This window comes from Sciurus carolinensis, chromosome 6, assembly GCF_902686445.1.
Source record: "Sciurus carolinensis chromosome 6, mSciCar1.2, whole genome shotgun sequence".
In the NCBI taxonomy this organism is placed as follows: Eukaryota; Metazoa; Chordata; class Mammalia; order Rodentia; family Sciuridae; genus Sciurus; species Sciurus carolinensis.
The window spans coordinates 130249713-130276336 of NC_062218.1; the positions used below are offsets into that span (position 1 = coordinate 130249713).

Here is a 26624-nt window from a genome sequence, read left to right on the forward strand (position 1 = left end):
TGAGCCATCCTTGATTTTTTTTGTTGTTCTTATTTTGAGATGGGGCCTTGAAATGTCACCTAGGCTGACCTTGAACTTGAAGGTTCAAGTGGTCTTCCTGCTCAGTTTTCCAAGTAGCTGGGTCTATAGGCATGTGCCATGGCACCCAACCCAAGCCATCATTTATGTCATTCATCCCTCTGTATTAGAAAAGGGCATAGTATAGTGATCTAGTAGAGCACTTTGCACATAGGCATTCAGTACACATGGAATTCATTTGAATTGAGCATCTACATGTTGGAAAAGAATAACTCCTAGGGGCAGTGGCTTCCCCTTATTGTCCTTCCTGTGACTCTTCGTATATAGCTGTTTTAATAATAAACCTGGTCTGGTGTGGGATCACTTGTTTCAGACTTGCCGGCCTTCTGATGCCTGTGCTACCAGATCTCGACCTCTGGCCACTGGACCATCGTCACAGTCCCATCAAGAGAAAACCACAGATTCTGGGACCACTGAAGGCATGTTCTGGCTCCTTCTACTCATCAACTATAACTGTATCACAGGGATCTCGTTTTGAGAGTAGAAATGCCCAAAATCCCTTTGGTGATGTTAAAGAGGTTCAAACAGAAAGTAGTTGAGATCTCACTAATATCCAACATACTTTTATCTCCAAGGAAAAACGAACCTTTGGTTAAACCCTAAGAAGAGCCTTTCTTACCCACATTTTGTAATTCTTGGTAAGTGATAGCTTACCAACACCTCTTAATAAAAAAGTTTGTCCTTAGCCCTACTTTTTCTCAAATACCTACAGGCATATGGCAGCTGGTACCTCCATCACTGTTTAAAGGCTCACATATCAGTCAGGGAAACGAGGCTGAGGAAAGAGAGGAGCCTTGGGACCACACTGAAAACACTGAAGAGGAGCCGGTCTCTGGCAGCTCAGGAAGCTGGGACCAGTCAAGCCAGCCAGTGTTTGAGAATGAGAACGTTAAATGTTTTGACAGATGTACTGGCCACTTGGCTGAGCACACAAAGTGTGGGAAGCCACAGGAAAGTACTGGGAGGGGTTGTGCTTTTCTCAAAGCTGCCCAGGGTAGGGGGGACACATCTAGGCATTGTCTGCCTACCCCAGCAGATGCCAAAGTTCTCCAGGACATTGGAGGCACTGTGCACTACTTCTGGGGTATTCCATTCTGCCCTGCTGGAGTAGACCCTAACCAATATACCAAGGTCATTCTCTGCCAGTTGGAGGTTTATCAAAAGAGCTTAAAAATGGCTCAGAGGCAGCTTTTAAAAAAAAAAGGGTTTGGGGAACCAGTGTTACCTAGCCCTCCTTCTCTGATCCAGAATGAATGTGGCCAAGGAGATCAGGCTAGTGAAAAAAATGAAGGCATCTCAGAAGATATGGGAGATGAAGACACAGAGGAGAGGCAGGAGTCTAGGGCATCTGTCTGGCACTCAAAACCCAAGGATTTCCAAGAAAGCCCAATTAAAAGCTTGAAACAGAAACTTTTGTTGGAGGAAGAACCAACAACCAGTCATGGTCAGGTAAGGGTCAGTGATGCTGTAATTAAGGATGATTTTACTCACAGATTAAACAAGGATTATTCTAGCTATTTGTATTTTTTGTGGTCCCCCCCAATTATTAAAGTAATACGTGCTCACTATAGAAAATTAGTACAGAAGATTATAAAGAATTACCTGTAATCCAGCACCAGGAGGCAATCATCATTTTTTCTATGCATTTGAAATACAATTTTCTACTTAATTTTTTAAAAATATTTTTTAGTTGTCAATGGATCTTTTATTTATTTATTTATTTATTTATTTATTTATTTATTTATTTATTTATATGTGGTGCTGGGGATCAAACCCAGGGCCTCACACAGGCCAGGCAAACGCTCTACCACTGAGCCACAACTTTAGTCCTCTATTTAATTTTTGAACAAAATGTAAACTGTTCAGTGCAAACTTTCTTCTTTTCTCCCACTTTATGGTTTATCCTAGGTCTTTTCCTACTTATTAAATATACTAAAAAATGTTATTCTATCATATAATGTTTCTATCATATGAATATTAAAATTTTTATTTCTGAAAACTTTTTTGACTAGGTAATATTCACAGGAATCAAAATTCAAGAAGATGTGAATTTAAAAATCTGTCTCCACCCTCCAACCAATCATTTCCCCTCTCTGGACTCAATCTGTGTTACTAATTTCTGGTATATCCTTCCAAGGAATTTATATAGTACAAGCAGTATACATATTCTTTTCTTACTGTTTTTACATAAATGATAGCATACTAAACATTTTGTTCTGCCCTTGCCTTTTTTATTTAATTTATCTATGAGACTGTTCTATAACAGTACATAAAGAATTTCTGCATCTGTTTTCTTTTTTTCTTTTTTGGATGTGGTATATACCATGTATGAATGAATCTTAGTTTATTTTATCCAGTGGTGGCCTACTAGTGAACATTTAAGTTACTTCCAATAATTTCCTATTACAAACAGCACTGCAGTGATTATTCCTAAACATTTTATCCACATGGGAGATATTTATAGGATAATTTCATATCGATATAGTTGGTGGATCAAAGAGTATCTGCATTTACAATTTTGTTAGCTATTGTCAAATTTCCCTCCATAGAGGTTGTATACATTTACATGACCACCAGCAATGTATGAATACTAGTTTATTTGTACCCATACCAACACAATATTATCAGACTTCTTGATCAGTGCTGATCTGAGAGATGAAAAACATATTTCAGTGTAGTCTTTTTTTCTTTTTCTTTTTTTTTTTTTTTTTGCAGTGCTGGGGTTTGAACCGAGGGCCTCCACATGTTAGGCAAGCACTTTGCCACTGAGTTTATACTCACAGCCCTTATGTTAGCACATTATTGTTTTCTTAACTTAACCAAATGTAATCATTTTCTCATGTTAAAATTATCTATAGATTTAACTTTTTTTTTTTTTTTTTTTTTTTTTTGTACCAGGGATTGGAGCCAGGGGCACTTAACCACTGAGCCAATCCCCATCTCTTTTTTATTTTTTATTTGGAGACAGGGTCTCACTAAGTTACTTAGGGCCTTGCTAAATTGCTGAGGCTAGCTTTGAACTTGGAATCCTCCTGCCTCAGGCTCCTGAGCTGCTGGGATTATGGGCAATGCCATGATGACCAGCCTAGATTTCACTTTTAATGACATATCCTGGTTTATGAATTGGTAATTTAAAAAAAAAATTTTGTCACTGGGTAGTTTGGTTGTGATATACATCTGTGTGAAACTTTTCTTTATTCAAAGTCAGTATCTGTGGGACTAGGGAGCCAGAAAAATGCTACAGTAAAGAATTGTGAACATACTGACTTGGTATTTTTTGCCACATTGCTTTTCAGAAAAATTGTTCAAATTTATATTTCCTTCCTCTAGCAATGTATGAAAATACATGGTTCACTACAGCCTTCCCAACATTTAAAAAAATAAAACAAACTTACTGATTATACAGGCAAATAATGAAAATCTTACATTTGTAATTTTACCTTTCATCTTGATCTTTTGCTTTCAGGAATTGTGTCTGTAAAGAATTCATGTGTTTGTTAAATATTTTCTGTTCAACATGACTTTGTTGGAGTTGCCCATATTTGTAACTCTTTAGTTGGTAGAGATAGCAGGAGAGTCCCAGGAATTGAGATTAAGAAAAAACCTTTACCTTTGATCAAATGGTATAGTCTATAATGAAGGTTATTAAAATTTTATAATCAGATGATAACTCTCCTGCCATTGCTGAGACAAGGAAAGTTGTTAATGAAGGCCTACAGTTCACCTCAATGGCATTACGATAGGGAGATGATGATGAGGTCACTGCTTTTCAGAGCCCGATCCTTAATTTTTAAGTCCAGGTGTTGGAACTTGTTTTCAAGAAATTACTACATTATGTGGAGTTGTGAATTTTACTTAGCCAAACTTCAAGCTGATATATGTATACCAAATGACACATTTATTAAGGAATAAAGACATTTTTAGTGACCAGACTACCTAGATTCACCACATATTGTACCTCTTTCTATAATTAATGTATCTAGAAGCTGAAATAGTAATCAGAAAGAAACTTTAAGAGACAGTTTAACTAGTCTACAGAAAGGCCTGATAAGCTATCACTACCTTAGAATAGAAACCATTTTTGTGACCACCGACTGATAGTCTAATTCATCTTCACTTCCCAGGCCATGGTGTTGAAGACACTACTTGATTTTGATCTTTGGATTTTTCTTTTTTCTTTTTCTTTTTTTTTTTAGGTTCAGTCAAACTATCCCTTTTCCCTTGTTTTTTTTTTAGGTGGAGTGCAATATCCTAATTAGACCACAACTTCCTTAAAACTTTGTTTCTACATTTTCCTGTTCACTTTATTTAGATTTAGGTAGTCTAATCAAATTTTGTTTGCACATTTTGCTATCTTATTTTCATATTCTGGAAGAACCTCACTGTACTGCTAAATTCAGATTACTTCCATTTGAGGTATAACTTTAGAAATTAGAATAGTTTACTTAAATGAACACATTCTTGAAATTTCTTCTTGAAATGGTTGGGAAGAGGATCATTTATGTAAACAACATAACAGTAGTGGTTAAAGCATAGATTTTGGAGTTAGGAAAGTCCCAGCTCTGCTTTTGGACAATTATCTGATTTAGGGAAAATTATTTAACCTTGAAGTTTCACTTTTCTCATTTCTAAAATAACAATTTTTGCCTCGTGAAGGTCTTGTGAAGAATTCAGAAGTAAATGCATGTAAAATGTATAGGCCTGCATTTAATAGGTATACAGTAATTTTTAAATAATTACACTGGGAAAGTTTGAGATGTGGATAACCTAAGGTAGAGCTGGAAGTGTCATAACTGATTATTTTCATGATTGCTTCTGAAGTCCTAAGGCTTAGTCATCAAGTTATTCTAAGTTAGCAGAATTCTGTTAAGTGGACACTAGGTGTCAGTGTTTACTTTTTTTTTCAGATTCTAAAAAAAACAAACTGCAAGTTCAAACAAAATCAGGCAAAGTATGATTACTATTTTTTTAGTCCTTCTGATAGTTTTGTTCAGTTCATTTTTCATAATGACTACATTCCTGATCATTGTACACTTTACCTTCTTTTAGACTGAAGACTTGATTCAGCTGTTTCTTTCTTTTTTTTTTTTTTAAGAGTATTTCATCATTTATCTGAGTGGTAGATGATTAATTTGTTTAGGCTATTTATCCTGTTAGGAAACCCTGAAAACTTGAGCCAGTAGCTTTATATCTACTGGAAGAAACTTCACAGCCAAGGCACTTTCTCAAAAGTCTACCTAAGGTAGCAGTACCTACTTTTAATGGCTGCTTTTTCTGTGCATCTACATTTAATGAATTGATATTTGCATTAACTCTACCATGCAAATGTCTTTTTCTTATTGCAGTCCCTATCATTGCATTTCTTTTCTTTTTTTTTTTTTTCCTATTGTTTCTTTATTTAAAATTTTTTTGGAGTACTAGAGATTGAACCCAGAAGTACTTTATCACTGACCTACATCTCTAACCTTTTTTTATTTTTTATTTTTATGTTTTCTGTGTACCATGGATTGAACTCAGGGGCACTTGGCCTGGGAGCCACATCCCCAGCCCTGTTTTTTATTTTATTTAGAGGTAGGGTCTCACTAAGTTACTTGGCACCTTTCTTTTGCTGAGGCTAGATTTGAACTTGAGATCTTCCTGCCTCAGCCTCCCAAGCTGCTGGGATTACAGATGTGTGCCACCACACCTGGCTATTTTTTTATTTTGGGATAGGGTCTCACTAGGTTGCTGAGGCTGGTCTCAAACTTGTGATCTTCTACCTCAACTTCCGAGTTACCAGGATTACAGGCATGTGCCACCCACCTGCCATTGCATTTTTAAAAAAGTATCCCTATAGTTAGATAGCAGTACCAGAATGGCAGATTTGTAGCAAAAAGAATGTTTATAACTTTCCCTTCGTGATATCCTATATTATCTTGGCTGTGCTCAGAGACATACCTTTCATGGGTCACATTGTTTTTCCCAATTCGGCATTTCTGTTGAAACCTAGACTTTTCTATTTTTCCCTCCCAAAAGTTTTATAATTGCTTTTCTGGAATAATAATATATTTGACTTAATATTTATATAGGTCTTGCATTTTACAGAGTACATTGTATACATTATCTTGCTTAACTCTCATAGTAATATTCTGTGGGGCAGTTGTTAATGCTTAAAGATGAGGAACGAGATTCAGATGTAACTTACCTAAAATTACAGTTAGTAGGTGATATAGATCTGATTTAAATACGAGTCTTTTTTTTTTGTGTGTGTGTGTGGTGCTGGGGATTGAACCCAGGGCCTTGTGCTTACAAGGTAAGCACTCTACCAACTGAGCTATATCCCAAGCCCTAACTACCAGTCTTTTGACTCCACAGGGCATGTCCTTTTCACTGAAACTTACTAGCTTAAGAAAAATGTTTGTTTATTGCTGTGTGATAATGTTGAAAAATTATTATCATTTTTTGGGTTGTGCTGGGGATCGAACCCAGGACCTCATATGTGCCAGGCAAGCATTCTACCACTGAACTACATCCCCAGCTCAATTTTTTTTTTTTTTTTTTTAAAGAAGGAGAAACCAGTTCATCTGTACCTGTGTATTTAGGATGTTACATATTTCTTTGCAGTCTTCCCAAGGACTGTTTGTTGAAGAAACTTCTGAAGAAGGAAACTCTGTACCTGCCTCACAAAGGTGAGATTATATGTCATTGTGAGTTCAATTCTCTTCTGAGGGTGCCAATATAAGGAAGAAGAACCACATGAATGATAATATACCCAGACAACTTGCTAGGGAACTTCTAGCTCTTTTATAAGCACAGACTAGGAGAAATCATTACTGTCTTTAAGTTTTCAAATATTCATCTCATAAAATCCTAGAATATTGAGTCTGGAAGAGATCTTAGAGGTTTTCTTGTCCACCCTAGTCATCTTGGCATAAATCCCACTTACTTTATTTCTAAAAAGTGGTCACTTCCGGCTTCTCTTAACTAACACTTGCTTTCTTTACCAATAGGAAGTTTCTAGACTGATTTATTTGTGGGCCTTATATTCTTCTTACCCATTTCTCCATTTGTTCCTCTGCTTATGCTTATTTTATTCACATTTCCAAACCTTATACATCTTTTAAATCTAGTCCAAGACTTACATCTTCTTTGATGCCTTTTTATTATTCAGGCCACATAGATCCTGTGCCACTTTAAAAAAAATTATTTTAGTTGCAAATGGGACACAATACCTTTATTTTAATTATTTATTTTTATGTGGTACTGAGGATCGAACCTGGTGCCTCACGTGTGCTAGGCAAGTACTCTACCACTGAACTACACCCCCAGCCCCTGTACTACTTTTAATGTTTGTATCTCATCTTTTCTATAAATGGTTTTATTTGTATTACCTCCTCCATTATTCTTGCTGATTGGTTGATATGGTTATCTTCTCTGCCTTCTTATTTTAATAATAGATGGTGGTTGATTATTTATAAACTGCTACTAACTGGATCAGGTTTCCAACTGCTTTCCCCCTTTGTTTGATAGTCGAGTTTTGGGAATTTCTCAAAAACAATTCTCTATTGAGTGACTGTCATCTCATACATAGAAGTTGAGGCCCAGTTGCCATTTACTATAATGTAGGTAGTGTTCTTTCTTAGGATTTTGGTGGACAGTACTAGCTTTGGTTGATTCTCCTGTGGTTAAGACAGTTTTTAAAGTGTTTTTAACTGGCTTCTATTCCCAATAGGCCTCTCTGCTTTATTGTGGTGAGTTTGTGCAGAGCAGATGTAGGTTTTAATAAATGATTATACACTTTGTCACCGAGAGAGTTGAAATTGCAGGCAATGTGGTTTGACTTCAAATTGATTAGCCCATTTTATAAATGTCAGCAAATTGTTTTGTGATGGACCCTTTGAATAGAGCCCTAATGTTACATGCAGAGTAAACCATGTCTGGCTTGGGTTTATAACAAATGCTATGAGATGTTTTATTTAGAGAGAGAAATCACTTGTGGTTCCCTGTCAGGATTTAGTTATTTATCTTGAGTCAGTGGTGGCTGTTCTCTCTTTGTGGTTCTTGGTTGATATGAGAATTTGTGTTTTTAGGCATCTTCCTTCTTGCATACTTGATCAAACTAATCATAAAGTTCTGTGAAGCATGAGAGGAGTAGTTCAGATGCTCGGGTCTCTGAACCATGTGTTCCTGTGTCAGGAGGAGTTTCATGCATTCCATGAAGGGCAGGGAAAACCAGAAGTTTGGATGAGGGAAGCTATTCATAATTAAGTTTTCCTTGGAAGAGAGATTCAACTTGTATGGATAGATTTTTGCTGTGAGATAGTTTGGAATGTATTTCATTTTTGTTGTTTGGAAAGCTACATCTTGAGATAGAGAGGCAATGTAACAGCAAGGTGATGGAACAGTTAGTGTGCTGTCAGGAAACTCTCCATATCTTCTGAGTTTACATGTCTCTGACCTTCAGAAGGCTGAAATGGAGGCTATAAAACACCTTTGACATTTTTTATGTTGGAGTAGAATTTTTGTCTTCTGTGATATTTGCCGCTAATGGTTATCTTTCCACCTTCCTTTGTGAAGACTCCAAAAGGGAGTTTCATTTCATTCATTTATTTCGCTGGAACCAAAGTTGTAAGCATGTTTATTTTCCCTGTTTCTGGCTTGGAGTTTGCACTATGGTTTCCTTGCTTCCCTGTTGTGCTTTTGTGGTATTGGACAGCAGGTATCAGATTACCTGTGGCTTTGTGAATGACTCATTGTTGGTTTTGGCCTGGTGTTCTGATTTATTTTACTGGGAATTCACCTGGAGTTTGGTTCTTTTTCAGCATTGCTGCTTTGACCAGTAAGAGAAACTTAGTCCTTATGCCAGAGAGTTCTGCAGAAGAAATCACTGTTTGTCCCGGTAAGCACCTTCCTATGATTTTACTGGATTTTTGATACCTTGCATTTTGATACCTTGTCATTCCTGACTGTTCAAACCATGTCTAGACCATTCTCAGAAAGCATATGTGTGATTGATAAACCTATACACACAAACGTATATACCTACACATACATAAATATGCATATATATATATATATTTATGTTTTTAATGGACATTGGCTCTGATTCTCAACCTTTTCTCTTTCTAGAGGTAATATAGTTTTGAAATCAACATGACTTTTTAATCTTCTTGTCTGTCTACTCAACAGAGATGGCAGCAAAAAATTAGGAATAACCCTTACTACATATACAGTCAATAGGTTTTTTGTTTTTTTGTAATCCTCTTTTTTTTTATTGTAAACAAATGGGATACATGTTGTTTCTCTGTTTCTACATGGAGTAAAGGCGTACCATTTGTGTAATCATAAATTTACATAGGGAAATGTTTGATTCATTCTGTTATTTTTTCCCTTCCCCCCACCCCTCTCACCCCTCTTTTCCCTCTATACAGTCCTTCCTTCCTCCATTATTGCCCCCCTCCTTAACCCTAACTCTAACCCTAACACTAACCCCTCCCACCCCCATTATTGTCATCATCCACTTATCAGCGAGATCATTCGTCCTTTTCTTTTTTGAGATTGGCTTATCTCACTTAGCATGATATTCTCCAATTTCATCCATTTGCCTGCAAATGCCATAATTTTATCATTCTTTATGGCTGCATAATATTCTATATTCTATACACATATATATACACCACTGTTTCTTTATCCATTCATCAATTGAAGGACATCTAGGTTGGTTCCACAATCTGGCTATTGTGAATTGAGCAGCTATGAACATTGATGTGGCTGTATCTCTGTAGTATGCTGATTTTAAGTCCTTTGGGTATAGGCCAAGGAGTGGGATAACTGGGTCAAATGGTGATTCCATTCCAAGTTTTCTAAGGAATCTCCACACTGCTTTCCAGAGTGGCTGCACTAATTTGCAGCCCCACCAGCAATGTATGAGTGTACCTTTCTCCCCACAACCTCGCCAACACCTGTTGTTGCTTGTATTCTTGATAATCGCCATTCTAATTGGGGTGAGATGGGATCTTAGGGTGGTTTTGATTTGCATTTCTCTTATTACTAGAGATGTGGAACATTTTTTCATATGTTTGTTGATTGCTTGTAGATCTTCTGTGAAGTGTCTGTTCATTTCCTTAGCCCATTTGTTGATTGGGTTATTTGCATTCTTGGTGTAGAGTTTTTTGAGTTCTTTATATATTCTGGAGATTAGTGCTCTATCTGAAGTATGATTGGCAAAGATTTTCTCCCACTCTGTAGGCTCTTTCTTCACATTGCTGATAGTTTCCTTTGCTGAGAGAAAGTCTTTTAGTTTGAATCTATCCCAGTTATTGATTCTTGCTTTTATTTCTTGTGCTATGGGAGTCCTGTTGAGGAAGTCTGGTCCTAAGCCGACATGTTGAAGCTCTGGACCTACTTTTTCTTCTATAAGATGCAGGGTCTCTGGTCTGATTCCGAGGTCCTTAATCCATTTTGAGTTTAGTTTCGTGCATGGTGAGAGATATGGGTTTAGTTTCATTCTGTTGCATATGGATTTCCAATTTTCCCAGCACCATTTGTTGAAGAGGCTATCTTTTCTCCATTGCATATTTTTGGCCCCTTTGTCTAGTATGAGAAAATTATATTTATTTGGGTTTGTGTCCGTGTCCTCTGTTCTGTACTATTGATCTACCTGTCTATTTTGGTACCAATACCATGCCGTTTTTGTTACTATTGCTTTGTAGTACAGTTGAAGTTCTGGTATTGCAATACCCCCTGCTTCATTTTTCCTGCTAAGGATTGCTTTAGCAATTCTGGGTTTCTTATTCTTCCAGATGAATTTCATGATTGCTTGTTCTATTTCTGTAAGGTACATCGTTGGGATTTTAATTGGAATTGCATTGAATCTGTATAGCACTTTTGTTAGTATGGCCATTTTGACAATATTAATTCTGCCTATTCAGGAACATGGGAGATCTTTCCATCTTCTAAGGTTTTCTTTAATTTCTTTCTTTAGTGTTCTGTAGTTCTCATTGTAGAGGTCTTTCACCTCTTTTGTGAGATTGATTCCCAAGTATTTTATTTTTTTCGAGGCTATTGTGAATCGGGTAGTTTTCCTAACTTCTCTTTCTGAAGATTCATCACTTATGTATAAAAATGCATTGGATTTATGAGCATTGATCTTGTAACCTGCTACTTTACTGAATTCACTAATGAGATCTAAAAGTTTCTGGTGGAATTTCCTGGTTCCTCTAAGTATACAATCATATCATCAGCAAATAGGGATAGTTTGAGTTCTTCTTTTCCAATTCGTATCCCTTTAATTTCTTTGGTCTGTCTAATTGCTCTGGCTAGAGTTTCAAGGACAATATTGAATAGGAGTGGTGAGAGAGGGCATCCCTGCCTTGTTCCAGATTTTAGGGGGAATGCTTTCAGTTTTTCACCATTAAGAATGATATTAGCCATGGGCTTAGCATAGATGGCCTTTACAATGTTAAGGAATGTTCCCACTATCCCTATTTTTTCTAGTGTTTTGAGCATGAAGGGGTGCTGTATTTTATCAAATGCTTTCTCTGCATCTATTGAAATAATCATGTGATTCTTGACTTTAAGTCTATTGATATGGTGAATTACATTTATTGATTTCCTGATGTTGAACCAACCTTGCATCCCTGGGATGAAACCCACTTGTTCATGGTGCACTATCTTTTTAATATGTTTTTGTATGTGATTTGCTAAAATTTTGAGTCAGTAGGTTTTTATGTTTTGGTTATGTGTTCTCAAAGTTGGATTGTCCTCTTGTCTGCTTCATTAAGCAGATTTTCTCTCAGCCTTTTACTCATTTTGTTAAGGCCATTCATTGGATTCTCTCTTTTTTTTTTTTTTTTTTTTTTTTTTTTTTTTTTTTTTTTTGCGTAGTGAGTCCAGAAATTGAATTTTGCATAGAGTTCTGTGATCCACTTCTTTTTAATCTGAGTAGGATACCCTGGTTAAGTGCTTTACTTTGATTTTTGTTAATTGTGGAGATGAAAAGATATGTATCTTGTTTAGGCATAAGAGGTACTCTTTCAAAGTTGCACATGGACGTATTTAGATATATAAAGTAATTTTAAATGAACTGAAATACCCACTGTCTAATGGAACTCTTGAGTTTAATCACTGTATGGTGTGAAGAATTTTATTGTGATAAAAAACTACTTTTTTTTCAGTACCAGGGATTGAACCTAGGAGCACTTAACCACTGAGGCACATCCCCAGCCCTTTTATTTTTTTATTTTGAGACAGGGTTTTGCTAAGTTGCTCAGGTCCTTGCTAAGTTGCTGAGACTGTCCTTGAACTTACAATTCTCCTACCTCAGCCTTCTGAGCCACTGGGATTACAGGTGTGTGCTACTATACCAGTCTAAACCACTACTTTCTAAGAATTTTTTTTTCTTTTTAAAAAGTTATATCAATAACTTCATTCATGTGAGATTGAGGAACTTGTTAGTAATGTTTAAATTCTTTGGACAGCAAGTGGTGTACAGATGTTTCTATAAGTCATATCTGGGTTTCCTTCAGGTCTCATATAGTCTGTCAGAATAAAAGATATTCAGTTTTCTTGTTTGTTTATTTTTCTTTCACTTTTTTTCCCCAAAGAGACTTAAATTTTGTTAACATGTAGTCTAGTAAAGCTCTGGAAATATTTTAAAATATTTGGCAACCTATCATAAAGGTTTTACTTATTTTAAAAAATATATTTATGTTGATTTCTGTTGAAAGTGGTTCCTTAATTCATTTGAAAGTATTTGGATTATTGCGTAATAATACCCACAAGGAGACTTTATTACAAAGTGTTCAGCTTTTGGCAGGAACATTCAAGAAAGCTTTGTGCTGTTTTGTGCTGTTTGGGACTCTTGACTCACATCATCTTTCTGTGAAGTCACCCAGTCTACCTGTTTAGGATGATGGCATATGATGTCATCATGGGATATTGCAAGAAGAACCTGTGAATATAATGATCTTGAAATTCCTAGTTAGTGAAAGAAGGAAAAGCAAGCCCTTGATGACTGATGTTAAATAACTTTTATGATTGTGATTTGCTGTCATTAGCCTGCAAATGAAATCCAACTGTTTGCTGATATAAACTACTTCTAAATGAGATTGCAAAAGGTTTTCAAAATACTAATATTCCCTTTGCTAAGGGAATACTTCTCCAGGAAACCAAACACCTGAGTTTCTTTTTAGACATAGAATTTTTAAGCTCTGCATCTAAATTGTATGAAAAAATTGTTCTAAATGGGTTGAGGCACAAATTTAATATAGTAGTTTGTTACCTGTTTCCGTTTGTTTGTTACCTTTTTGCTCATATTTCTGGCAGTTTTGAGGGATCTGATATTCAAAATTACCTTATCTTTCTAGTGTTATTTACTTTGTTTCAAGAGGCAAGATTATAGACATTTTATGCCCACGTTGCACATACTGGTAGCGTTGTTTATTTCTGAGGAGCTTATACCCTCTTGAGTTGTCTTTGTAATTGGACATTTCATCTATTCACAGAAAGCTTAATTGAATACTTTTTATTATTGCAGTAGTCCAAGTAATGAGCAGCTCTTATTTTTGAACAGAATAAATGTCCTTCGTGATACTCTCAGGGAAACTTAAAGAAGATTTGGAAGTTTATGTACTGTAAGCCTTTTTCCATCAAGGGGATAAAAATCTGTGTGTATCTCATTTCAAAAAATTGTGATGTAGTAAAATACATTTATCATTATGTATTTAAATATTCTTTTTTAAAATATTTTAAAATTGTCAGTGGACCTTTATTTATTTATTTATATGTGGTGCTGAGCATCGAACCCAGTGTCTCACACATGCTACGCAAGTGCTTTACTATTGAACCACAAACCTAGCCCTTAAACCTTCTTTAATGATTCAGAAAATACTTTAGAATCTTGCCTAACATTGACTATTTATTTTATTTGTGAAGCACAGAAGTACCAGTTAGAAGTGTGGTAGGTACAGTATCAAACAACAAAGAACTTAACAGGATTTTCCTTCTGAGATAAATTCTTTGTCTTTATTTGGTCTGCAATAATAAAATACCATAGACTGTGGCTTATAAACAACAAATTTATTTCTCACAGTTCTGGAGAATAGGGAGTTCAAGAATAAGGTGTCTGCAGATTCAGTGTCTGATGAGAGCCTGCTTCCTGGTTTATAGACGGCATCTTTTCACTGTGTTTACACATGGCAGAAAGAGGATGAAAGAGCTCTCTGAAATACCTCTTTTTAAAAATTTTTATTTTAAATGATGTTTAATTATTATTAATCATAAATTATATTTTTTTATCTTTCTGCTATTTATTTTTCTTTGCAAAACAAATCACAGTGAAATTAAAAGTTCTCTTTTTTCTATTTTAGTGTAGAGTTTAACACTCGGGTTTGTAGTAGTTTTTGTTTCTGTTTTTTGTTTTTTGTTTTTCTATTTTTTTCATTTTTTACAGACTGCATTTTGATTCATTGTATACAAATGGGGTACATCATTTCGTTTCTATGGTTGTGCATGATGTAGATTCATACCATTTGTGTAAACATACATGTACATAGGGTAATGATATCTGTCTTATTCCACCATTTTTCATGAAATGAAACTCCTTCTTATAAGGGCACTAATCCCATTCTTGAGGTCTCTACCCTTATGACCTACTTTCCTCCCAACACACTTCCTATATCATCACATTGGGGTTTAGGATTTCAACATACGGAGTTTGGGAGGGATACAGAATTCACTTTCTGATATTTCTTTTCCAGATTTGTTGTTATTTGAAGTATAATTACTGTGCTTTTGTTATATTAAATGACAGGTGTCTGGAGCAGAGGTTAGCAGTCTTTAAAACATTTTTTTTCCCTTTATCTCCTACCTTCCACTTTCCCTCTTCCCTCTCACCCCAAACTTTTAAATAAAAGACTAGTAAATATTTTAGGCTCTTTGGAACATTAGGTCTATTGAAACTACTCATCACTGTTGTTTCAGTGCAAAAGCAGCCATAGGTAGTACATAGGTGAATGAGCGTGGCTGTGTTTCAATAGAATCTTATTTATAAAAGCAGACCTGGCTGGGTTTGGCCCATTGAGCTAAGTGTAATTTGCCGGCCTCTTAAGCCAGACTATAAAGGACTCCCATCTTACATCTCTGTACTGATTGTAGCTAGTACAGTGTCTGAGACTTATTCAGTTAATATTTGTTGAATTAATTTTGAATTTATAGATGCTGCTTAAAGAATGTATTGAAGAAAGGCATATCTTTGTCCAGAATGCATTTCTCATCCCAATTTTTATTTTTCCTAATTGTCTCTTTAACTTCAGCATTAACATTGGCATATTTTTGTTTTCTGTAAAAAGTAATATATTTTAAAACTAGAACTATGATGATAATAAGCTAAATGTATCAACTGGTGAATGGATAAACAAATTATAAAATATTCATATAATGGAGTACCAGTGAAAAGGAGTGAACCACTAATAGCATATGGGACAACATTTTAGATACTTTATATTATGTAAAAGAAGCTGGACATAAGACTATGTAATTTCATTTATATGACATTTTAGAAAAGGCAAAACATAAAGTAGATTCTTACAATTACCTGCAAGAGGGAGACAGGAGAACTGTATGGGGTACTGGAAAATGTTTTTTATTTTTTATTTTTATTTATTTATTTGGTACTAGGGATTGATCCCAGGGGCACTTAACCACTGAGCCATATCCCCAGTTCTTTTTTATATTTTTTATTTAGAGGCAGGGTCTTGCTGAGTTGCTTAGGGCCTCTCTAAGTTTCGGAGGCTGACTTTGAACTCATGATCCTCCTGCCTCAGGCTTCTAAACTGCTGGGATTACAGGCATGTGCCACCGCACCTGGCTGTTCTTTATTTTTATTGTGGTGGTAGTTATGTGGTGTAAATGATACCATGTATAAATGGAATATATTTGTCAAAACTCACCAAATTAGCTGGGGATATAGCACAGTGGGTAGAGTGCTTGCTTTGCAAGCATAAGGCCCTGGGTTCAATCCCCAGCACCGCAAAAACAAACAAACAAATGAACAACAACAAAAAAAAAAACCTCACCAAATTATACACTGAAAATTGGTAAATTCTGTTATATGTAAATTATGCCTCAATAAAGCTTTAAGAGGAAACAGACTAGATCTGTATTGCCACTACAATAAACAAAGGGGAAAATATGTGTTTTTTTTAATTATTAAAACTCAAAATGAAAATTAATGGTACTTTAATTTTTTTAAATTGCAGAGACACAGCTAAGTTCCCCTGAAACTCTTGATCTTGAAAGAGAAGACTCTCCTGGTAGCAGAGAGACCCTGGATGAAGTAAGAATAATAATGGGAGATAAGGAGATGAATATTCTTCTCTTTAGTTTTTCTTAGTTGTTTACTCCTGCTGGTTGTCTTCTCTCTAATGCAATATTGACTTGGGCTGAAAAGATTTAGGTGGCATAGGATTTTAGCTTTGGGGACATTTATCTCAGGGAGAAATTTTTATAATTAAGATCAGTTTAGCATTGTTCCTAAAAAGAACAATTGTTACTATTTCTTGTACTTTTATATGCATTAATTCTGTTACAGATGGGGAAAGAGAGGCTTAGGATGTTTAATTTGCACTGGTTCTTACTGCTATTAGTGGTAGAACTAGAATTTGGACATTGGTTTGTCTTCAAAGTTTTAGGGCCTTTCCCTTTATAAACTGATAAATAACAGAGATGAACAATCTTGGGAAAAATAACTATAAAATAACTTAATTTTCAGTCCTAATTAAAAAATGTTATCAGAAACAAACCCAAGATAAAATAAGCAGACCTATTTTCATTTCCTAACTAACATCACATATCTTGGAATAGCCATAAAGCTGATTGGTAGAAATTCATACTTCTGATTAAGATTCTGAAATTCATACTCCTTTTTTTTTTTTTTTTTTTTTTTTTTTTTGCGGTACTGGGGATCGAACTCAGGGCCTTGTGCTTGCGAGGCAAGCACTCTACCAGCTGAGCTATCTCCCCAGCCCCATACTCCTGATTAAGATTCTTAGTATATATTTTTCATGTTTAGTCTGACCAAGGAATTTAACTACCAGGAATTCTTTTAAAGAATTTAAATTTTTACTCTATTGCTCTGAAAAGCAGCTTGAAAATTAATAACTTCTTCTCTGGAAATAAAGATTTTGGTTAAATTTGTGTTTACTATCTTGTCCTGAGCACCTCAAAAAAGTCTTAGTTCTCATTTCTTTTTATACTCTAGGGGTATATGTGTGTGTGTGTGTGTGTGTGTGTTGCTAAGGATCTAGGCAAGCACTACACCACTGAGCTGCATCTTTAGGTTTTTTGAAAACAAGTTTTAATTAAAAGTTAGATCCCTTCTTCAGTACTTCCCTTTCCAAGTACTGCAGGTAACTGGGTAGAAATTTTGCTTTCATGAATCATGCATATTGCAGGTTCCTTGAAACCTGATCGGTCACAACTGATAGACCAGGATTCCCTGATACCAGTGGTGATGGGAAAGATGATGACACTTCCTTCATCAGAGCTACTAAGGACAGGTGTTGCTAGATAATGTCAAAATGGCCTCTGGGTCCTTTTCCTAGCAAGGACACAGCCTTCTAAATGAGAGAGGGGGAGTAGAGTATTTTTAACATAGCTACCCAAACATACAGAAAAAGCCTTTTAAAAGCCTTTAGTTAGTTCATCAAGGCAATTTCTTACCCATTCATGATTAGAAAGGATACTATTCTTTGGGTCAAAGAACATGAATCCTTTTTGGAATTTATAGTGTGCATTCTGCACTGCTCCACCTCAGATAAGTAGACTTGTATATAGCCATTCTCACATCAAATGTCCTCTTTTATTATCTCTGTTTGCTGATATCTGGACATTCCTAAGTAGCCAGAAGTTTTCATTAAAAGAAGTTAAAAATACTATAGTTTTTAAGTCATTGAATAATCACTTAATAGTTATAAGTCACTTATTAGAAATATAGAGTTGAATATTTTCTGTGCATAAAGGTAGTATCATAGGGGCTGGGGTTGTGGCTTGGTGGTAAAGTGCTTGCCTGGCAAGTGTGAGGTACTGGGTTTGATTCTCAGCACCGCATAAATAAATAAAGGTATTGTGTCCATCTACAAGTAAAAATATATTTTTTTAAAAAGATAATATCATAAAGGATGTGGACTCATGCCCTTGAAATCTGTCAATAGGGTCAAATGACAAATGTCATTTATTGAAAGTTGGTATATAGTGTAAAGTGCTTGCACATTGGAATGAAAAGATATGGCTTTGAATGCCAGTCCTACCACTTTGTGATGTTGGACAAATTCATGTTTACTCATTTATTAGACAGGTGTTTATAGTTTTTATACTTTGTGTTATTCATTGTTTTAAGAATGTGTTGCTTGTATTTTTCCCCTTGAGATTCCTCCATAGAGTTAATTTAAATAGACCTTTTTAATGGTCTAGGGGAAAATATCTTGTTTTTAATATACAAAATTTTAGAAAGCTGGGTTGCCTGTGAATGTGGTTGGAAGTAGTCTTATATCCATAAGACAATAATAAAGACAACTTCCTTTCAAATATATTAATAGTTTCAGGTACATTCTCTGCATTTTATAGAGCTGGCAATGAATACAAAAGGAAGGTTGTAGTGCTTTTGTGAGTACCAGTGACATTCATGTTATGTAACATTTCTGAGCTTAGTGAATTCCAAGTAACTGCTCAGTCACCACTAACTTTCAGTAACTTAAAAATGCTTGTAAATTTTAGGTTCTGTTGATTGCCCCCTCTGCTCAAATAGCTTTACAAGACAACTTTTATTAGGTGTGTGAACAGAGGAACCTGGATTTGTGAGAATCTCATTGACTAAGCTTAGAATAACAGCACCTAGAACTTCCAAACCTACTTGACTTTCTGCACTTCCAAGTAATAAATAATAAAAATCAGGTGGTCTCTCTGATATCTTCAAGTTCAGCTTCCAAAAACAAATTAGGAGGGAGGCTTTTTTTACTTCTGCCACTACATGGTAGATTGAAAATACTGAAGGTTTTGATGTAATCAGGCCTGGGTTTGAGTCTAGATTGTTCACTTATTAACTTTGTGATCAGCAGGTTACTTTACCTTTCCAAGCCTCAGTTTTCTTTATATAATACTGGAGCTAGTGATACCTGTGTCTAGTCCATTTGAATTGTGAGGGATGGCTATGGAAAACACTTGGCAGACCCTGGCATAGTATAAGAACTCAACCGCTGTTAGTTCCTTTCTCATCTGTTTTCTCCATCTAGAGTCTGTCTTTTTAACAGAAGGTAAGTGCGATTGGCTTGGTATTTAGAAGACCCGATTCCCTCTCTGCTGGATTACACTTACAAGCAGTGGATTTTAGAGATGGTCCGAATTTATAAACCAAAACCAAAAAATAAACAACCATAACAAACCCCAGTTGATTCAGAAGTCAAATTATCTATTCATTGCAGTTTTGGTCCTGTTTTGTTTTTATACCAGAAGAGGACTTATTATTATTATTTTTTTCACCCTGTAGTAAGGTATAATGACAGCCCAGATGCTCCTTGGTTTTAAGTAGAAGCAGGACTGTTACACATTGATTGGATAGGACATGCTGTACTTTGAAGCAAGAGTTAGGCAATAGTACTGCAGTGCCCACGTATACTGTTGAATTAATCACTGCAGAGTTCCTGGGTACGACCAACCTGTGTAGGTAAAATTAAACTACCTCTGAGAGACAACTGGCAACTATAGGAGAAATGATGACTATAAAACACTGAGGAGTAAAGAAAGTTTAAATGTGGCTTCAACAGAATTGATTATCTTACCAATGACTTTTCTTTGACTGTTTGGGTCTTAGTTTCTCCTTTCAGTCTAAAAAGTCAAAAATAAAACATAAGAGGTGTTATTTTTTTGGTATAAGCACAGACCTGGGTTCTTTGCTTAAATCCTAGTTGTACTACTTTTGACTTAGAAGTCTTTGTTTTCTAATGTCTTATATCTTAAAGTTACAATGACCACAGTTTTCTTTTTTATGAGATTGAAAAAGTTTCTTGGGACTGGGTTTGTAGCTCAGTGGTAGAGTGCTTGCCTGGCACATATGAGGCACTGGGTTTGATCCTTAGCACCACATAAAAATAAATAAATAAAATAAAGGAATTGTGTCCATCTACAACTAAAAATATTTAAAAAATAAAGAAAAAGTGTCTTTAAGATGCTGTTGAAATATAAAATGTGAAACACAGGAGGAGATAAACAGTACACTTCTGTAATGAATACTGTGCAGTGTGGTAGAAGTCAGTGTCCTCAAGGTTTAGAGCTAGACAGGCCTTGTTTTGAATTTCAGCTCTGACATTTATTTGTATGTGACACTGTGCAAGTTCCTTAACTGGGGCAATACTTTTATCATGTCTATGCCTTTGTAAGATTGTGAGAATTAAATGAGTAATATATACATAGTGCTTAGTATACAACTGGCAACTTAGTATAGTTGAATAAATATTAACTATACCATTGGATTGGTATTGTCTCTTTGAAAGTAATTGGGATGGAGTCTTTTGCATTTCTTTTGGGGGGAAGATAGTTGAGACACTAAAGATGTTACAATTGCTATTTGTCATGTTCTTCAGGTTGGTAACAGGGAAGATGCTGAGAAGGAAATGCCTACTTCTACCTTCTCATCTAGTACCCAGGTATCCTGCCCATTATGTGATCAAGGCTTCCCGCCCACAAAGATTGAGCGACATGCTATGTACTGCAATGGTCTGATGGAGCAGGAATCAGGTAAAGACTCATCAGGACAGCCAGACTTGTACTTTCTTTGTATGTGATTTTGTAATCCTCTACAGTGCAATGTAGTGAAAGCAGCTCTTCTTCAGAGTTAAAGTGTTATTGTTTTTTTTTTTTTTCTATCTAGTTAAATTTCTAGTACTTTCATGGTTTTTATTTGTGTTAGTAGTTATACTACCTTGTTACCTCAGAAGTGGGGAAGGAAAAAGTCTTTCCTCTTTTAGTGTTTCAATTTACTTGCTATAGGTAGACCAAAAACCAATACAATGCAGTAGACCCTGCAATTTCAATTCATATATTCAAATATTGAGATTCTGGTGGAACTTGGGAACCTAAGTCTAGTGTTGCCCATTTTTTATTCAAAATAAGTCTCTTCTGGCTTTTTTGTGTTTGTTTATTTTTTAAAATAGAAATTCTACCTAGAGACAGCAGCTGAAAATAACCCTAATTTATATTCATGTCCTGCATGTCTCTGCTGTGTTACCCTGGAGCTGTTGGTTAATCTCTGTAAGAGAGTAGAGTTTGGTATAGTTTGGAGGTTTGGGTTTTTTTGGTTTTTTTTGGGGGGTGGTGTTTGCGTGTGTGTTTTGGTACTGGGGGCCGAACCTAGGGTGTTTCACCACTGAACCACATCCCCAGTCCTTTTTATTTTTTATTTTAAGATGGGGTCTTGCTAAATTGCTGAGGCTGACCTTAAACTTGTGATCCTCCGGCCTCAGCCTTAGTTGGTGGGATTATAGGTGTATGCCACCATATCTGGCCAGTGTGAGAGATTGATCAAAGAAAATCTTCTTGTTAATCACACTCACACTCCTTGAAATGTCATCCTGATCCTGCCTTTTTATGATTTCCACCTTTAAATACAGTAGTGTTAGCGTAGCATAGATGGTCTGTGACCCATCATATTGAATGTAACTTATATAATAGGAGGTGTTGCAACTTCTCTGCTTGATTCCTATAACAGATGTGTGAAGTATCTTATAAATTAAAATTGCCAAAAATAAATGTATATTTAATTTTTCTATAGTATACATCTTAGTTATTAAATAAGAAAGTTCGTAAACTTACAGTTTAATGTTTGTTGATTTTTCTGATTATTAACTAGTACATGTTCCTCGTAATAATAATAATGGCTTACATTTATTGAGTTATCGAAAGTGAGTATTCATTCAGGTATTATTTACATACATAGGAGATTAAATGAGACATTTTAAGAAAAGGGCTTAGCCTTGTCTAGCACACTAAGTATTTAAGAAGTATTAGCTCCTGTTATTATTCCCAGTAGTGAAATTCCTATGTCAAAGATTTTGTGGTCTTTTTAAAGGGGCTTTATATAAAGCATTATAGTCTTTCAACTAGAATGAAAGTTGAGGACCTAAATCTGACCATCAATTCCTTTTATTGAAAGAGTACTGAAGGAATGGAGTTCAGCTGCAGTTTCAATTTGACATAGCTCTTTAGTCTGTTTTTTTGTTTGTTTGTTTTTTAATGTGAGAGTTTCAGTGGCTGAAAGAATTCTGGGACTGAGCCTTTGGTGACTAGAGAGGGCAGAAATTATTTTTTCTATCTTACCATGCATGCTTTACTCACTGGTATTAGTCATCTGAGTCAGTGACTTACTCAGCACTGAGTTCCAGAAATAAATGAGTTTGAGAAGCTGAATGTCCCTTTGAGCTCTAAGAGTAGATGACTTCCGTCAGGTCAGAATTATTAGGTAAAGAATAATATAGAGTATCTCCTATGGATATCTCCCACATCAAACTCTGCTGGTTTGGGCTTTAATGGGAAACTCTGGCATTCATTACTGTCAGGTGTCTATAAGCTACATGGTATTTGCATTCAGGTCTTTTCCTTAGTAGAGTATGGTGGGGGAGCTCACAGCCCCTAGTATATGGTGTTAAAATAATTTGGGTTTGTTTTTTAACTTTCTCAGACCATATGCAGACTTACATTACCAGAACCAGGTTGTTCTCATTTTGAACTTGTTAAGCTGACACCATCAGGTGGGCAAGCACTCTACCAACTGAGCTATATCCCTAGCCTGAAAGTCCTAATATTATATTTTTTTTCTTTTAACAGACTGCATTTTGAGTCATTGTACACAAATGGGGAGCATCATTTCGTTTTTATAGTTGTACATGATGTAGATTCATACCATTCGTGTAATCATATGTGTCCATAGAGTAATGATGTCTGTCTCATTCCACCATTTTTCATGCCTCCCCTCTCATTTCCCTCTACATAATCTAAAGTTCCTCCATTCTTCTCACCCCTCATCCCCGACCCCATTATATATCATCATCCCTAATATTCTTGATACTATATGTCATAAAGCTGTGATCCTAATGTCTCAGACCTCCATCTGAAGATGTCACTGGCAGCCAAACCAGGCATACCAGGCAACCCTGGTGGCCAGATATGGTCATTCCCCTGCATAAGAAGTAAGCAAATGATGTAAAAAGGATTTTACACAGCTTGATCAAACTGGGGAGAAGCAGCTAGATTATTACTCTGCTGGTCCCCTAGAAGCAGTTACAATTTATAGAAAGAAAAGCTGGTGATATACATACGTATATTTAGCTAGGCTGTGCTTATCCAGAAAACATATCAGTTTTAGCTTTCTTGGCATCTGTCCTCTTCATGAGGAAGTTTTTAATTCTCAGCAGGAGGAAGTTCAGGAGCTCTCTGCTATATCCTGAATGACAGTCTCTCTTTCTTTTTCATAGGGACATTTGTTTTGAGCTATCTAGAACATTACATTCTTTTTCTCACTGTCAACTTACCTAGATCCTTTCTGCCGATTCTTATTTACCTTAAAATCATCCTAATACTCATGAAACACTTTTTTAAATGATAGTAGGCCTTATATGGTTTGCTAAGGAAGTTTAAGACAAGATTTCTGCCATCAAGGAACTTGCAGTCTCATTGGGGAATTACGCATTTACCTAAGAAATTAATTATAAGATGATACAAAGTGAATGGTTTATACCCAAGTGAATGTCCCTGAAAGTAAGTATAATCAGAATATAGTGAATTGGAATAATGTCCCAGAGACATCATTTAGTCTAGACTGTGAAAACTGGGTAGGTTTAAATAAACCTTAAGAGGGCAGGGGCCCTTTACCTTCCTGTAAGTTTAGATAAGAAGCAAAGAAAATGGCGACTGATCAATAATTCTAGTAGTGCTAACTTGTTAACTGAACTTACCATTTCTGGTGACATTTTAGGTCCTATGAGAGAGTTTGAGCAGGGAATTCTCACTAGATCCATCTATTTACTCCTTTACTTTCTTGGATACGGAGTTTGGGGGTATAGGTAGACTGGAGGCTGAGAGATCATTAGCCCCATGAATAAGGGGTGAAATAAGAGAGGACTTTCTTCCCAGAATTAAGTTTCCCTCCTTCCTGTTTTTTTCTGGAGCTGATCCTAGACACGCTTGGTTTGGCTATGTAAGAGAAATAGTAATTAGAGTCATTTACATGAAGTGTCTACCATTTATGCCTAGTTACCATGTAGCACAATAACAATTATGCATATCATTAAATATGTGTCTGATTAACTTTGCTGTAAGTTTTATTTGATTATAATACTATACTCTAGTTAAGTTGGTTTGTCTGCTCTGTTTGCTCAATGACATGGCTATATATTCAGCACTATGAAAAAAATAGAGGGACTGTTGTTTAAAGGCATCATTTGAGGGGTAAGATTTGCTAAATTGATCTACACTGGAACAAAGGCAGATTATCTTTGCTTTCACTTTCTGGAAAATGTATTTAAGATTATTTTTACTTAATCATTTAGGAAAAATAAAACTCTTTATTTACTCATTCACTAAATATGTATTAATACCTAATGTATATCAGATACAGTGAACAGAATATTTCAAGTTCCTGTTTCTGTGGAGCTTATAATCTAGTAGTGGGAGCAAGTAATGGAAAAATAAATACATAATATGTCACACAGTGATAAGTATTTTAGAGAAAAAAGTAACAGCAGAAGAGTGGGGTACAGAGTCAGTAAGTTGCAATTTAAAATTGGTGATCAAGGAAGGTCCTATTGAGAAGGTGGCATTTGAGTAGACACCTAAAGGAAGTGAAGGAATTTTGAGGCAGGGAGGAGAAAGTGTAACAGGCAGAGAGACCAGTAAATTTAAAGATCCTGGGGTATGAACAGGCTTGAGTATGGCTAGAGTTGAGTAAATGAGAGAGAGAAAATGAGACTGAGAGACTATTGAGGAAGGGACAGGTGGACAGACCAGGTACTCTTTGGCCTTAAGAAGGACTTTGGCTTTTTCTCTGGACAAGGGAGTAACTATTGGAGGGATTTGAGCAAAGTAGTACTATTAAGCAAAGAAACATTTTGCTTCATAGACAATAGATTATTGGAATAGGGGACAAGTATGGAAGGCAGGAGAACAGAGTCAACATTCTCATTTTTGGCAATATGACAGTGGACTTTGGGACTAGACAGATCTGGACTTAAATTTTAACTATGATATTTACTAGTTGAATAATACTTTGATAGGTTATCTTACCTCTTTTTGGACCAGGTTCCATGTTAATAAAATTAGCCCGACAGTATTGGGATTGTCATAAGAAGCTGAGTTACTTTATAAAGTATTTAGCTCTGTGCTTAAATATTCAATAAATATTTGCTATTATTATTGACTATTTTTTTCCTATTTAGTTTTTCTGAGGTATGTGTTTCTATGTGCTAATACATAAAGGATAAGCTATCAGTTGGATAGAACTAAGGGGAAGATAAAAGGTAAGGCCTAAAAGTCAAAGGGATAAGAATAAGTTAGTGAGAAATAGATCATAGGAGAATTTGGGAAACTGAAGACATTAATTGTTTACATTTAGGACCTAGAAAGAGGTCCAGATGTGGCTTATGGTTAGGATACTGCTTGGGGTAGGTTTTCTCTTCAGGAATATCTCCAGAAAAATAATGATGAATGGGTGGATAGATTGGAGGAGGTAGAGATCTTTGTTATAGATATTCCTGGGAGGTAACAAAAAAGGACTAAGGTCTAGAATAGGCTTTTCTTGGGTAGCTCAGCAAAAATCTGTTAAGACTTTCTCAAATTAGACAAAGTTAGACCTTTTCTGTTTTAAATACCTGTATTTGCCTACTTGAATATAATTTGAATACTCTTCATCTCATTTGTATTGTTGTGGCTTTTGTGGTACCCAGAACAATTAGATTAAGTATATTGTTATTGGTACCTAGCTACTGAGGTTTTGACAGTTCTGAAATAGCATAGGTTTAATACACATAGCATGGATTTTGGAGACAAACTGACCTGTGGGGAGATATGCAAACAAACATAGGCTCTGATCACATGTTTCAATGTGATCAGAGTGGTTCAGTTGGGTAAATAAGACATGCCCAAGAATAACTGTAATATAAGTCAAAACTATTAAGGGGTATACAAGTAAAGTCCTGTGGTATTTCAGAGGAAATGTGATTAGAGATTGAGAGAGAAGGGCATTATTGTAAGAGAACAGTAGGCAAAAATCACATAAATAGAAAAATGTGAAGGGTGTATAGGAAAGACCAAGCAATTTGGTGTGGTAGTAATATGGGAAAGGAAATAGTAGGCAATTGGAGAATGACAAATATAATTTATGTGGGTCAACATAGGGCAGTTTTTTAAAATCCTAAAATTATTCATGTGTTTACACCCACTGTTGTGTTTAAGACCCTCTTGGATGCAAGTGTCAGAAATATAATTTAGCTTGCATAATAATTGGGAAATCTGGTTAGGGTTTA

At 35.7% G+C, this 26624-nt stretch overlaps 1 protein-coding gene across 7 annotated transcripts in view; it reads left to right on the forward strand.

Moving 5' to 3' along the window:
• Positions 1-26624, forward strand: part of Uimc1 (ubiquitin interaction motif containing 1) — a 155322-nt gene that overhangs the window by 98347 nt on the left and 30351 nt on the right. For 3 of the 7 annotated variants that reach the window (XM_047555246.1, XM_047555247.1, XM_047555250.1), the window contains 6 exons: positions 392-533; positions 791-1527; positions 6682-6746; positions 8880-8956; positions 16317-16393; positions 20694-20847. In XM_047555246.1, the coding sequence (XP_047411202.1) occupies positions 392-533; positions 791-1527; positions 6682-6746; positions 8880-8956; positions 16317-16393; positions 20694-20847 (1252 nt within the window). The remainder of the gene's footprint in view (positions 1-391; positions 534-790; positions 1528-6681; positions 6747-8879; positions 8957-16316; positions 16394-20693; positions 20848-26624) is intronic. The other 4 variants (XM_047555248.1, XM_047555249.1, XM_047555251.1 and 1 more) reach the window with 2 other exon arrangements.